This window comes from Ostrinia nubilalis, chromosome 1 (genome assembly GCF_963855985.1).
Source record: "Ostrinia nubilalis chromosome 1, ilOstNubi1.1, whole genome shotgun sequence".
Classification (NCBI taxonomy): domain Eukaryota; kingdom Metazoa; phylum Arthropoda; class Insecta; order Lepidoptera; family Crambidae; genus Ostrinia; species Ostrinia nubilalis.
In genome coordinates, this window is record NC_087088.1 from 9,118,557 (window position 1) to 9,132,290 (window position 13,734).

Below are 13,734 nucleotides of genomic sequence, written 5' to 3' on the forward strand. Positions count from 1 at the left end.
CCGTCCTCCGTAAGCGCCACCGCGCGACTGATTGAGATTGTCCAAGCCGTCATGGACGATTTTTTCCACATTTTTTAACATAGTAACTAAATAAGACGCAATATAAAAATTTCATCCGTTAAAAGCCCTCAAGTTATTTCTGAACTTTAGTTTAGTAAAAGATTTAGAATCTCAAATCGCTTATTTTAAAAATAAAACCATAAATAGAAAACGAATAGAGGTAACTTTGGGAATTTATTCTATCGAGTCAACTTCATCAAATCGTGTTTCCATCCGTTAATAGCCCTAGAAAATATCCTGAACTATACCCAATAAAAATCTTAGCTTTTAATTTTACTGTTTAGTACCTCAAAAATGAAAAATGAAAACCTCATTTTCGCCATTTTCTCTGCTACCCGGCCTTAACAAAGCATTATGCGTAATTATTTTCCCATTTATCTCACAAGAATTTTATCATCTCTATAAATATGTAAATAACAGCTCTGTTGTTAGTTGTTACAAGACAAACTTCTCTAGATACTTTCATACCAAGCACCACTGCAGAAATATGTTATAAAATAAAAATGTGGATAGTGTTCAGCATAAAGCTCATTTGAGGTCATAATTTAAGTAAGGGACAAGTATATGTATTAATCAAACGATTTTTAACTTATAGATTGGTCATTATATTCATTACTAATGATAAAATTTGTTCGGTTGGCGGAGACATTTCAAATAAACAGCTCTATCTTAAATCCTACTTTGATCTGCAAGGTTCTGGCGGGTTTTTGAAAGTCGCACACAAGTCACTCAAGAGGTTATTTCCTTGCCACTCGACGCCATTGAGAAGGACATAAGGGACGTATCTGAAACCGACTTTCTTGCTCTCTTCCCCGTAATGCACCAGAAGATCGGTGCCTTTTTGGCTCTTAGCACATTCCTTGATTGAGTCCACTTTGATGCTCATGCGTTCTCCACACTGTAAACAAGATTTCGATCGATATGAGGAAGTAACTACTAACTACTTATTTTTGTAACGAATAATTGTAATATTAGGTATCAAAGATTGGCTGTCATTTTATTTACAAAGTTATGTTAAAACTGCAGCTAGTGCATTGAAAATATATAATTAAACTTCAATTAGTTTGAGTAGCAATTTGAGGGTGTTTTATGACCAAGAAAATATGTTTAGCCGATTGAAGACCATTATAGGTACCTTCTTTACTATCAATTTAAAAAATCAATGACTTAACTCATCTATTTATCCATACTTTCAATAATATAAATAATGAATTGCCTTACATTGTCTGCGCTAGTATCATTACTGCGCTGGGCCATCATGCAGGCGTTAAAGAGCATCGCCTCGGTGCCGTTAGCTATGATGTCCAGCGCGCATGCGTGTAGCTTGTTCCCATAGCACTCTTCTGGCCCATGCTGGCAAATTATTACAGTATTGTTGCCATGTTTCACTGTCTGAAAACAGAAAAAAAATCTTTTAAAGTCTACAACAGCGAAAGTTTAGTCTAGCCCGCAACTTTATTTTCAAACGATTTCTACACGGAATCGTGTCGTAGGCTTGTGTCTTGTTGGTGTAGGTAGAGACACCGACAAGACGCAGGCTGTCGTCAAACTTAGCACAATGAGGGTTTTCGCTAATGAAAAATCCGCCAGATGGCAATACGTAGACGCGAGGTCCAAATGCTGCATGATTGGTTATTTTTGACATGACATTGACAGATATGTCAAAATCCACCAATCACGCAGCAGTCAGACCCCACATCCACGTCCCGCCATCTAGCGGATCTTTCATTCGCGAAAACCCTCATTATCTGGGGGCACGGCAGTGCCCCCGCCAAGTCGAGCGCGAAGCAAACACTGCCGTACCATCCTTTACTGGAACCATTTCGCCGCATTTTCAGGCCCCTATTTGAGAACCTCTGGATAAGACCAGAACGTAGAAATTTTTGTCATCTAGTAAGCTATAATCACATACTTAAAATCCAAAATTTCAAGTCTGTAGGTCATTTAGTTCCGAAGTTAAGCGAAAGCAAAGTTTCGCATTTATGACACTCACTCACTCACTGATGATCATCAAAATAGAACTAGAACTTCCCATAAACTCAGAGAGCTGAAATTTGGTACAGAGTTAGGGTTTAATGGCCACATAAAGGGAAAACTCTAAAAACTAGGAAAATCGAAGATCTGGGAGTAACACCACATTCATAAATCAATACTACTCCGGCACCGTGGTGTTCGCCTGTATCGCTCACCGCTAGATGGCGCTAGCACTAGCAAGCGGTGTCCAGATTTTTTTCCTTTCTAGAGCCCCCCGTCGATTAAGTTGAATGTTGTGTAATTTGCATTTCGTTGATTTCGTTTATTATATTGTAAGGTTCGCTAAGGTTATGTTATTAAAACAATTCTGATTCGTTGTCCATTTTAAAGGTCGTTGAGTTTATTTGTGTTTAATAACGTAAAAAAATGTCGATAAAACGACGACGTTAAATAATTTTGCCACTTTCTACAAAAAGAAGTGAAATCCCACCAAAAACATTCTGTAAAAAACTAGCCAAGTCTCGATTGAGCTGCTTGTTTATCTCTAAAAAGTAATGAAATCTAGACAAAGTCGTGCCAAGTCTATGGTTCCTTACTGCGATTTCTTTATTTTATAGTTAATGTTGTGTGACTTTGCCGTTGAACAATCATACATAAGTATTATTGAAATACGCAGCTTTATTAAACCTACAATTGATTGGTTGTTGTTGAATCAACGTTTTCCAAGTGGCAATTTTCCATCGTCAATGGGTAGCGGTTCTGGCGACAGATTGGTGCAATGGTGTCATGGAGCACCTGGTTTTGTCACCCTTCAACGGCCAAGTCACACAACATTAACTATAAAATAAAGAAATCGCAGTAAGGAACCATAGACTTGGCACGACTTTGTCTAGATTTCATTACTTTTTAGAGATAAACAAGCAGCTCAATCGAGACTTGGCTAGTTTTTTACAGAATGTTTTTGGTGGGATTACATTTATGTAAAATATGAGTTAATTCAGAAACTTACCCTAGCATTCCCATAAGGATACGTGTGAATGTCCACATACTGATGCAACAATTCAACTACATTTTTGAACTGTGTCGAATCGAACTCAATGCAGTCGGGACATAAGCTTTCGTAGTACAATTTCAATGTTGGTACGTTTACTTGCACTGTAATCTGAATTAAAATACAAGGCTGATGAGAACTCATAATAACAGTGTTTTTTATATGGCAGTTATAATATAACTGCCATATAACTATTATCCCTACTATTACATACATATAATGTATGTATTAGTAGGGATTTGATAGATGCGTCGGAAACAAAATAAAGTTTAACCCACACTTCCGCTGATAAGTGCTAATTAGAGTTTTAGATAAGAAATAAACCCAATAACATATCATTACTCAAAGAACTAAATTTAAACTAAAATAATATTTTTGATACGCGCAAATGTTCAGGCGATAGTTAGTTATACCCACAGAACATAGAACTATGTTCTGTGGTTATACCATTTGTTTACCTTTTCTTTAATAAAAATGAAATCAGCCTCGATGACTTTTATCGGCGTATTCACACTATCTAACGCATTGGAGAGAATTTCTGTAATAGGAAAAGCAATCTTTTCAGGTTCGAATTAAGTTCACTGAATGTCATTAAATTTAAAATTTAATACGTACCAATATCCTGAGAATTCGTAATAACTAAAACAGTAGCAAACAATATAAACTGGCGTAGGAACATTATATTATTGTTATCTCCACTTAATGAACGTGTTTTCTCATATGTGTGTGATAATACACTGGCAATAACACTGGAATGTATTCATAATATGGTACTTCATAATAAATTAATGTGATTCGACATATTAGATTAAGTTCAGAAATGGTCATATTATTTTATATTATGTATTTCATATGAAGTTGTGTGCGTAATTTAGATAAGGAAATTACTACAAATTAATTTTGCATTGGAGAAATATCAATGTTATGATGTCTGCTGGTCTAAATGCGCAATAAGTATAGACTACCTATTTACTTAACTACGTATAATTGTGATTATAATCTGATTCAAGTGACATTAATATTTAATTAACCTTAATCATTCACATTTATATATTGGTAAAATGAATTTATTTATTACACATGTACAAATCCCAAGGATATTATATAAAAAACCGGACTCACGCACAAAGGGTTCCGTACCATTGATTTATGTTTTTTTTTAATTTAAGTTATTTGTATGAAAGATTACGCGGTAATAAGCGGTTTACGATTTACGAGGTATTAAAAAAAAACTACTTACTAGATCTCGTTCAAAACAATTTTCGTTGGTAGTTTTTATAGTAATGTACATCATATGTTTTTTTTAGATTTTTCATTTTCTTATTTTAGAAGTTAGAGGGGGGGGGGGACCAACTTTTTTCCACTTTGGAAGCGTCTGTCACGCATACTATTCGGTTTAGAAAAAAAATATTTTAGAAACCTCGATATCATTTTTGAAACCTATCCATAGATAGGTACCCCACAGGTATGTTTGATGAAAAAAAATTTTTGAGTTTCAGTTCTAAGTATTTATTATTATTTTTTATTTTTGCATCAAAATCTTAATGCGGTTCACATAATACATCTAGGTACCTACCAAATTTCAACAGTATAGCTCTTATAGTTTCGGAAAAAAATGGCTGTGACATACGGACGGACAGACGGACAGACAGACAGACATGACGAATCTATAAGGGTTCCGTTTTTTGCCATTTGGCTACGGAACCCTAAAAATGACAGTTTAAAAGTATTTCTAAACATATATTTCATCGTAAACTTTACTATTGTGTACAAGGTTCAGGCGGGTTTTTGAATGATGCACACACAGCTTTCAATAAGCTTTTCCCTCTCCACTCTTCCCCATTCAGAAGGACGTAGGGGACGTATTGGAAACCTGCTTTCTTGCTCTCTTCACCATAGTGAACAAGGAGATCGGTGCCTTTCTGGCTCTTCGCACAGTCCTTTATTGGGCTTGCATTGATGTTCATCTTTTCACCACACTGAAATAAAATTGTAAACATTAATAAATAATCTGTAGAGATGTCGATTCCAAAATAGAAGAAGAAATGTATTTCCAAAATAACTATCAGGGGGTGATAAGTGATCGATACTGATGCCAAAAATGCAATCAGTAAAATTTTTGTCTGTCTGTCTGTCTCTCTGTCTGTCGTCTGTCCGTCTGTATGTTCCTTATAGAAACAAAAACTACTAGACGGATTTTAACGAAACTTGGTACAATTATTCTTCGTACTCCTGGGCAGGTTATAGTATACTTAGAAATTCCCACGGGAACGGGAATTATCTGGAAAATCCTTTTGTATGAAAAATCTAAACCGCTTAAGTTAGACGCTTGAAATTTGGCATGCAGGTATCTTAGTAAACTTAAAGCTTAGTTACATTAGGATATTGCAAAATTCCCATGGGAATGAGAATTAGCGGGAAAATCCTTTTGTATGAAAAATCTAAACCGCTTAATTTAGACGCTTGAAATTTGGCATGCAGGTATCTTAGTAAGCTAAAAGCTTAGTTACAACAGGATATTGCAAAATTCCCACGGGAACGGGAGTTAGCGGGAAAAAACATTTGTATGAAAAAATCTAAACCGCGTAAGATAGATGAAGGGGGTAAAACGGGATCCACGCGTACGAAGTCGCGGGCGGCCGCTAGTAATTAATAAATATCCATGGACTCCGCTCAAGTAAAATGCGTTTATTTCTGGTGAAGAAGTTTGCGCTGATCACAATTGTTTTGTCATGTATAGCGAAATCTCTTAGTCAGAGAATGCTGAAGGCGGTAGTGCAGCCTGATTATACCCTGGTCATCACAAAAATCGACCCTTCCTCGACAAGCACTTTCAAACGTATGCATCCCCACTTCCCACCAATATTGGCACCATTTAAAAGCCTAGTTCTAAACTTCATTTCATTAAAGGAAAGGTTTTTACCCCAAAAAAATGTGTCTGTAGAAGAATCCAGAGTCACTTCTTCAAAAAATAGGTAGTTACGCTTGACCCAAATTTTATGGCTATAAAACTGTTAAGTTGGGATTAATCGCTATCCATCTGTTAAAGAGGACACGTGAGATCATTATTTGGTTTTATAACCATAAAAATTGGTCTAATTGATCCCAGAGGTGAGCCCAAAGTGAAGTCTTTTTTCAAGTCACATTTATTGTATATGTTAATCGTTTATAATCGTTTAATAAGAAATTAAATGTGTTTTTCTTTAAGGGTATTTATTGGGCTTTCAAATAACACCAATATTGTTGGGGCACCATGATTGTGTCAGTAGAAACGACTTTTCCTGTAAAACGTAGGTGGGTCGATTTTTGTGATGACCATATACTGGTACTATTTTCAGCATCATTAATAACAGTTAAAACACATATGTGAAGTTTGCTTGTTCAAAGTTTACCTTATCTGCACTTTTGTCATTGCTGTATTGGCCCATCATGCAAGCGTTGAAAAGCAAAGCTTCAGTGCCGTTAGCTATGATGTCTAACGCGCATGCGTGAAGCATATTTCCGTAGCACTCAGCTGGTCCGTGCTGGCAGGTCACTTCTACAGTGCCATCTTCATGCTTAACTGTCTGAAAATACATGATTCAAACCTATTGTCAATCTGTACGAATATTACATGAGGAAAGATTAGTATTTTTGTTTTATATTTCGGGTTAAAGCCTGCTCTACTATACGTAAGTATATTATTATGATTTTGTTTGAAAACTTACCCTAGCATGTCCGTAAGGATAAGTGTGGACGTCCACATACTGGTGCAACACTTCAATAACTTCTTTCAACTGTGTCGTGTCGAACTCTATACATCCGGGACAGTGAACTTCGTAGTACAAATGTATAGTTGGTGTATCAACTTGCACTGTGAGCTAGATTCAAACAAAATCACCTTAATAAAAATAAAGCAAGCTTCATACAAAATAATGTATAAAAACTCTATAAGTTGTTTTCATGATAACGGTCAGGATAAAATTATATTAATTTATAATATCTACCTGGTTGTACATCAGCTCGTCAACTCCGCTAATTTTAATAAGTTTGTTAAGACTGCCCCATTTTGAAAGAGGATCTATAATAAACCAGAGGGAAACTTAGACTAGTCAATTTTAGATATAAATAGTATTGGTAACTTACGAGATGACTTGTAAATGAAGGTTTAAGGTTTTAAAATAAATAAATTAATTAATTAATTAAGAAGTTTTAATCACGTACCGATTTCTCGACAATTTATAAAAGCCAGAATAGTGGCAAATGCAATAAAATTAAAAAACATTATTTTGTATGACGTCTTAAATAGTGTTCATGTAACGTTTTACTTTGATACTGACAGTAGAACTACTGAATACACTTTATATACTAATTAGGTATTTTACTTTGTTAAAGAACGTGGAGTCATGAGGACAAAACATGAAATTCTTAAGTAGTTGGTATTCCTAACTCATAATTAAACATAAGTATTTATTGGTATGTTCTGAATTCACTGCTAATAAAGCTTTGCATACCTAAAGAACTGTGACATTTACACAAACTATTTGTTGAAAGAAATGATAGATATTTGAATCACGTAGAATTTAGTTATTTTAATGTGTTTTTATACAAAACGTGTTAAGTGTAATTTATACTATAGTCACAGAATACACGGTAGCTTTTGAAATTCAGGTTCACTCAATATCATTATAAATTAGGTATTAATATCCTATGTTATTCAGTATAAACAATAATATTACTTTCCTCAACCTTTCATTAGATTCGTCGGCCGTTTGGTGTGGTGGTTCAGAACGGACTACTATGCCGAGTCTTAGGTCCCGGGTTCGATTCCCGGCCAGGCAAAAATTAAAATGATGTACATATTTTAATGTCTGTGACGGGTCTGGGTGTTACTATGTATAAAATTTACAAAAAAAAATATATGTACGTTTATATCTGTTGTCTACTATCCATAGTACAAGCTTTGCTTAGTTTAGGACTAGAGGCGCAGTGTAAAATTTATTTATTTATTTAAAGGCACAACCACAGAATATTTGTCCAATTTAATGTCCAATTATATTTATTTATTATTTATTTTATTTATTTTGCGAGAAACCGTACCTATCTAACAATTATCCATCTTCACAAACTTTTAAATTTACAATATTATGTAGGTAGGATTATAATCTATTTCATAGATTCAGAAAACTTGAAAGCTTTGCAAGCGCGGCGGCTCCTGAAACAGCTTTCAGCTACCTATTATCTTATTGTTGTCAGGTAGTTTGAATATCAATTCTGTCGCAACTCGAGTCGCTGATCTGCGGATTGGTTACTTAACTGCGTATTTCTTCTACTATTTAAGTATATCTGTATTTATCTATTCAACAGACAGACAAAGTAACTTTGGTATTTAAGGGCGACTTGATGATATGAATTTGTAACTGAGTCTGCATTTTTCCTCCGTCTCCTTTGATGGTGGGGTGGGGTGATGAAGAGGTATAAGACGGAATACTAGTCTTAAAAGTACCCAGGTTACATTAAATAGGAAAGACAGATTCGGACTACTTTTCTATTTTGTGCTCGGACTATGTAGATGGAACTTGTAGAGATTTCCATCACCCCTTTCAGTATGCATGATAAATGTAGAGGCAAATCGCTTTGTTTGTATCAGGAGATGTGGTTGATTGTTAACGTTTTAAAGATATCGGTCATACAATTTACGGCCCATTATATGTGCTATTAATTGATAGAATAAGTAAAGATTATGTAAGTAATTATTCGTTGAGACTTCAGATTTAATTCGCGAAAGCAGTATCAATGTTTCCCTTATATTTTAACTATCGATAAGCATGTGTTGAGTTATGTTGGCATGTTAAAAGGAGGAGGAGTCGATAAGCATGTGTTGGCATGTTAAAAGGAGAGAAAAAAGCTCGTTAATGTAGATACAAACGAACAGCGAGGCATCGTCTTTCATCAAATAAAACGGAGCTCTGAATGCGACCTACCGGGCAGTGCAAATCTAAATATATAAAAGGAGAAACTGACTGACTGACATATCAACGCACAGCCTAAACGGCTAAACGTAGGCACTTGTAATTTGGAAGGGACGTAGCTTAGGTACCGTAGATGAGCACTAAGAAAGGAATTCCCGAAATTCCCACGGGAACGGAACGGGAATTAGCGGGAAAATCCTTTTGTATGAAAAATCTAAACCGCTTAAGTTAGACGCTTGAAATTTGACATGCAGCTGTACTACCTTAGTAAACTTAAAGCTTAGTTACAATAGGATATTGCAAAGTTCCTACGCGAACGGGAGTTAGCGGGAAAAAACATTTGTATGAAAAAATCTAAACCGCGTAAGATAGATGAAACGGGGGTAAAACGGGATCCACGCGTACGAAGTCGCGAGCGGCCGCTAGTAAATACATATACCTAGATATTTTATGTCATATTCTAGATATGTACAGATTACAGCACATCAGACTATCATACATTTGCCACAGTGTTTAGCTTGATGTGCTGGCTATCATGTTTGGAAATGTTTATAGTAGAACTAGAGCCAATATATGTAGGTTGGATATAAATATAATCATCCGTTTTATTTTGTTCACAATTTTATTGAAATCTATTAATGACAATTATATTACTAACATTAAAATAAGCATAAAATTGTACAGAGGAACGCTGAAACAAACGATTAGAATAAATAATTTACAGGCTATAAATATTTGACTTATGATTTGCATTGTTATACAAGTAATTACCTACAATACACCATATATAAGGATTCTTCATTTCTACTTGCTAAGAATACAATTCACCGTTGTCTACAATGGCTGCATATTATCTTTTGCTTTTTGCTTTAACTTTTGTTGTGTTTGGAAGTACACAATCAAAGGGTTCGTAATTTTAACATTTATTTAAACTTTAATGCTAAACATTGTGTGATATTACATAGTAACCTTTAATATTAGATTAAATCTACAATAGGTCCTTTAAATTGATTTATTTCACAGATGTACGAGTACACGGTCGTACAAATAGATTACAACAATTTATGGGAAATATCGCTTCTTCGGTCCCGCACAAGGTCTAGAAAAATGTTTTAGATTATGCAATGTGTTTTAGTTTAGTTTAATACTAAAAGTATCATCAAACCATAGTCTTTGCAAACTCATATTTGTTACTATTTAAAAAGTTGGTTCAAATGTGTTTCAGAATTTTCAACTAAATAATGAGGTTTCTAAGGAGATTGTTCTGGTGTACCTATTCTACGAGACCATGTGCCCGGGCTGCAGACAATTCGATACCACTTATTTTTCTGAATTAATACACAAACTTGGCGATCACTTGAGCGTTATCACCATCCCATATGGAAAAGCCGCGGTAAGTTAATATTTACGAAAAAAGTTGCTACGAGTCTAACTTTAAAATTTGATATACAGGGTGTTTCTTGTAAGGTGTCAAGCCGAAAGCAGGTGATAGGTGAGGACTAGACCTATCGATTTCACCCCCATGTATGTTCTACGTAAAGTTTGAAAAAAAATAATAATTTCCATAGATCCAAAATTATTTTGGACCTATGGAAATTCTATTTTTCTCTCAAACTCTTAAGTTGAAAATATTAGAATGTTCTGCTAAAAGCATATTTTTTATGTCTCTAGCAAAAATTTTTTATCTTGTATCAAAGATAGGAAGGTGATTATTTTTTTCAAACATCTGCAATTAATAGGGAATCTGTCAAAAAAAAGAAATCTGAGAAAAGTCAACCCAAAAAAAAGATAAAAAAAATTAAAGCCTACTAGGTCATAAAATTTAAAAAAATCACAAAATTAACGATAACTTCTAAACTACGAAAAATCGTAGAACATACATGGGGGTGAAATCGATAGGTCTAGTCCTCACCTATCACCTGCCTTCGGCTTGACACCTTACAAGAAACACCCTGTATACACTTTAATTTGTGAACAGTGCAATAACGGTGATTTTAAGGTAGATGTGACGTTTGAAACCAAATTAATTATGAAATGTGATTTAACTAAATATGTTTTCATTTTATTCTACAGACAACTAAATACTACAACGGTACACTTACCTTTTGGTGCCAGCATGGAGAACTTGAGTGTTACGGGAACAAACTGCACGGATGTGCACATTACTACTTCGCCCAAGAAGAAAAAGAAGAAGAATATAAAAGCATACATTTCAACACCTGCTTGATGGATCTTGAAAGATCTGAAAATGGGTCCAACGATGATGCAGTCGATGAGGTATCTATAAACTCATTTTATATAGTTTAATTAAGATATTAAGTGATTAAAACTATGTAGTTTTATACTATAGATGATAGAATATAAACGAGGCCATTAAGGACACTTAGGTAATTTGTAATTTCCTAATCACTTGTTTTGCACTCATCTGTTGCAGTGTGGATCGAAAATGAACATTAGCGATAAAGTTTTGGCAAATATCAAATCCTGTGCCAAGAGTGACCTAGGCGACCGGATATTTGAATTTCTAGGTGAGTATAGTCTGTTAAAATACACTTCCTTGCCCCACGTCGAACTCAACCTAGAGCCCTGGACAGGGAAACACGAGGATCTAATCAAAGACGTCTGCGCCTTGTTCAAGAACCCTCCTGAACCGTGTAAAGATGTAAAATGATAGCATCACTGCAGGCTTATGTAATAGCGATGTTCTATGGAAAATAAAGAGCTGCACTTACAATGTTTTTGATTTTTACTTGATTACTACCTAACAAAATCGGTTTAGTATTAACACCCAAAGTCAGATGTGGTCTCTAAGTGGAGTGGACTTCTTTTGACAAGACGTGTATTTGTAACTTTAGTCACTCTGCAGACTTTCTATGTTACAGTTAAAACTGTTTTAGTTAGTTAAGTTTTTATTACCCGACTGCGTCAGAAGGAGGGTTATGTTTTTCGAGTGTATGTGTGTATGTATATTTCTTTGGCACGGCCTACAGCCTAAATGGCTTGACCGATTTTAGCGTGAGACTGTCGTTAGATTCGTCTTAATCGTGAGAGTGACACTGGCTAGGTATATTAAAATTGAAAAACAAATGGCGGATTTTAGGCGCCATAATGTCTTCAAAAAAAATTTTTTTTTTCTCAAAGCCTATCGAGTGGGGTATCGAAATGGCTTTTTAAGTTTTTTAAGTAGATTACAAAAATGTATGGTAGGTAATTCGGAGGGGGGCTTTCGGAGGCATCAAATACATATCACCAACAAAAGAATTAGTCATGATGCCTCCGACTGCATTTGTGAACACTAAGGCTGAGTTGTCTTGTTGTTATCTTTTTAGTTCATTTTTACGCAGTTGGGTTTTTTAAATAATAATTATTACTTATTATGAGGTAAGTATACCTACTTAAACTTAAGGGAGAGTCCGGTAATTTGGACCAGTTTTTTTCAATCCCATTTTACACATAGTTTTGTTTTGTTTTTGCTAATGTCCATGGTATACAGGGTGTCCCAAAAACAATGGATAACCCTGTAACCATCTATAGGCCTCGCCATGGTCTCCCTAACGTCCAATTTTGACCCCAGTAAAAATATCACCGTTTTCAAGATTTTTAAGTTTTTGTGCATTTTTAGAAAATTGCCACCTGCGATTACTTTTCCTCATGCCATTTCTACAAATGAGGATACTTTTCAATCTAGTTTTTTTCCTTATCACAAGATACAGTGTGAGTCACGTTAAAGTGTACATATGAAAATAGATGAAACTAGACCTAATTTTATCGACAAAAAAGTGGTCAAAATTTTTTGGAGATTTTTTTTTAATTTTTTATAGATTTTTTTTTCTTTCAAGTACTTATTGTAAAGAAAACGTAATAACTTTTAAACTAAGAGGTATATCCTGATAAAATAAAAACAGTAATAATGCTAAATAACAGACGATACTAAAAAAATACATAAAATACTCAGAAAATGCCAACAAATAATAAAAAATGATACTTTTTGAAAAAAATCTGCTTAAATATTCGTGTTTTTTTGGTTATTTGATAAATTTCTCCAAAAAATGCCCCTATAACCGGTGGTTTTTATTACTTTGTATTATTTTCTATCGTATTACCTTCGTAAAACCAAAAATTGCATGTATCTATCCCTATCACAACGTTTGCAATGATCGTTTGAACTAAGCCTCTCCGGGCGCGCCATTCAAAGCTTCGGTAACAACGAAACTGAAAATGGCTCTAGATTTGTAATTTTGATAAAGACAAGTTAGATTTCAAATAAAAACAAAAGATTTCGAAGTAAAATAAGCATTTTAGTTAAAATTAAAATTGTCTCTACCTGTAGCGAAGAATAATGTTGTGGCAGGCCTTTGTTGAAACGATCATAGCAAATGTTGTGATAGGGATAGAGACGTGCAATTTTTGGTTTTACGAAGGTTATACGATAGTGAATAATAAAAAGTAATAAAAACCACCGGTTATAGGGGCATTTTTTGGAGAAATTTATCAAATAACCAAAAAAACACGAATTTAAAAGCAGATTTTTTTCAAAACGTTTCATATTTTATTATTTGTTGGCCTTTTTTGTGTATTTTATGTATTTTTTTAGTATCGCCTGTTATTGAGCATTATTACTGTTTTTATTTTATCAGGATATACCGCTTAGTTTAAAAGTTATTACGCTTTCTTTACAATAAGTAATTGGAAGAAAAA

The 13,734-nt window shown here is 34.4% G+C and overlaps 3 protein-coding genes across 3 annotated transcripts in view; 1 reads left to right on the forward strand and 2 right to left on the reverse strand.

The window, feature by feature from the left end:
- Positions 1 to 641: 641 nt before the first annotated feature.
- LOC135071196 (GILT-like protein 2) lies at positions 642 to 3,829 on the reverse strand. The gene is made up of 5 exons (XM_063964971.1): positions 3,701 to 3,829; positions 3,544 to 3,623; positions 3,044 to 3,196; positions 1,282 to 1,452; positions 642 to 958 (listed from the first exon to the last, which is right to left on the reverse strand). The coding sequence occupies exons 1-5, from the start codon at positions 3,762 to 3,764 to the stop codon at positions 737 to 739; spliced, it is 690 nt and encodes a 229-aa protein (XP_063821041.1). The 5' UTR covers positions 3,765 to 3,829; the 3' UTR covers positions 642 to 736.
- A 1,016-nt stretch (positions 3,830 to 4,845) lies between these two features.
- Positions 4,846 to 13,734, reverse strand: part of LOC135074602 (GILT-like protein 2) — a 31,517-nt gene continuing 22,628 nt past the window's right edge. The window contains exons 2-5 of the mRNA XM_063969286.1: positions 7,072 to 7,145; positions 6,793 to 6,945; positions 6,478 to 6,651; positions 4,846 to 5,064 (exon numbers count right to left, since the gene is read on the reverse strand). Coding sequence (XP_063825356.1) covers positions 4,846 to 5,064; positions 6,478 to 6,651; positions 6,793 to 6,945; positions 7,072 to 7,083 — 558 coding nt within the window. The 5' untranslated portion in view covers positions 7,084 to 7,145. The remainder of the gene's footprint in view (positions 5,065 to 6,477; positions 6,652 to 6,792; positions 6,946 to 7,071; positions 7,146 to 13,734) is intronic.
- Positions 9,843 to 11,772, forward strand: LOC135075640 (GILT-like protein 1). The gene is made up of 5 exons (XM_063970049.1): positions 9,843 to 9,942; positions 10,060 to 10,133; positions 10,262 to 10,429; positions 11,110 to 11,313; positions 11,471 to 11,772. The coding sequence occupies exons 1-5, from the start codon at positions 9,876 to 9,878 to the stop codon at positions 11,705 to 11,707; spliced, it is 750 nt and encodes a 249-aa protein (XP_063826119.1). The 5' UTR covers positions 9,843 to 9,875; the 3' UTR covers positions 11,708 to 11,772.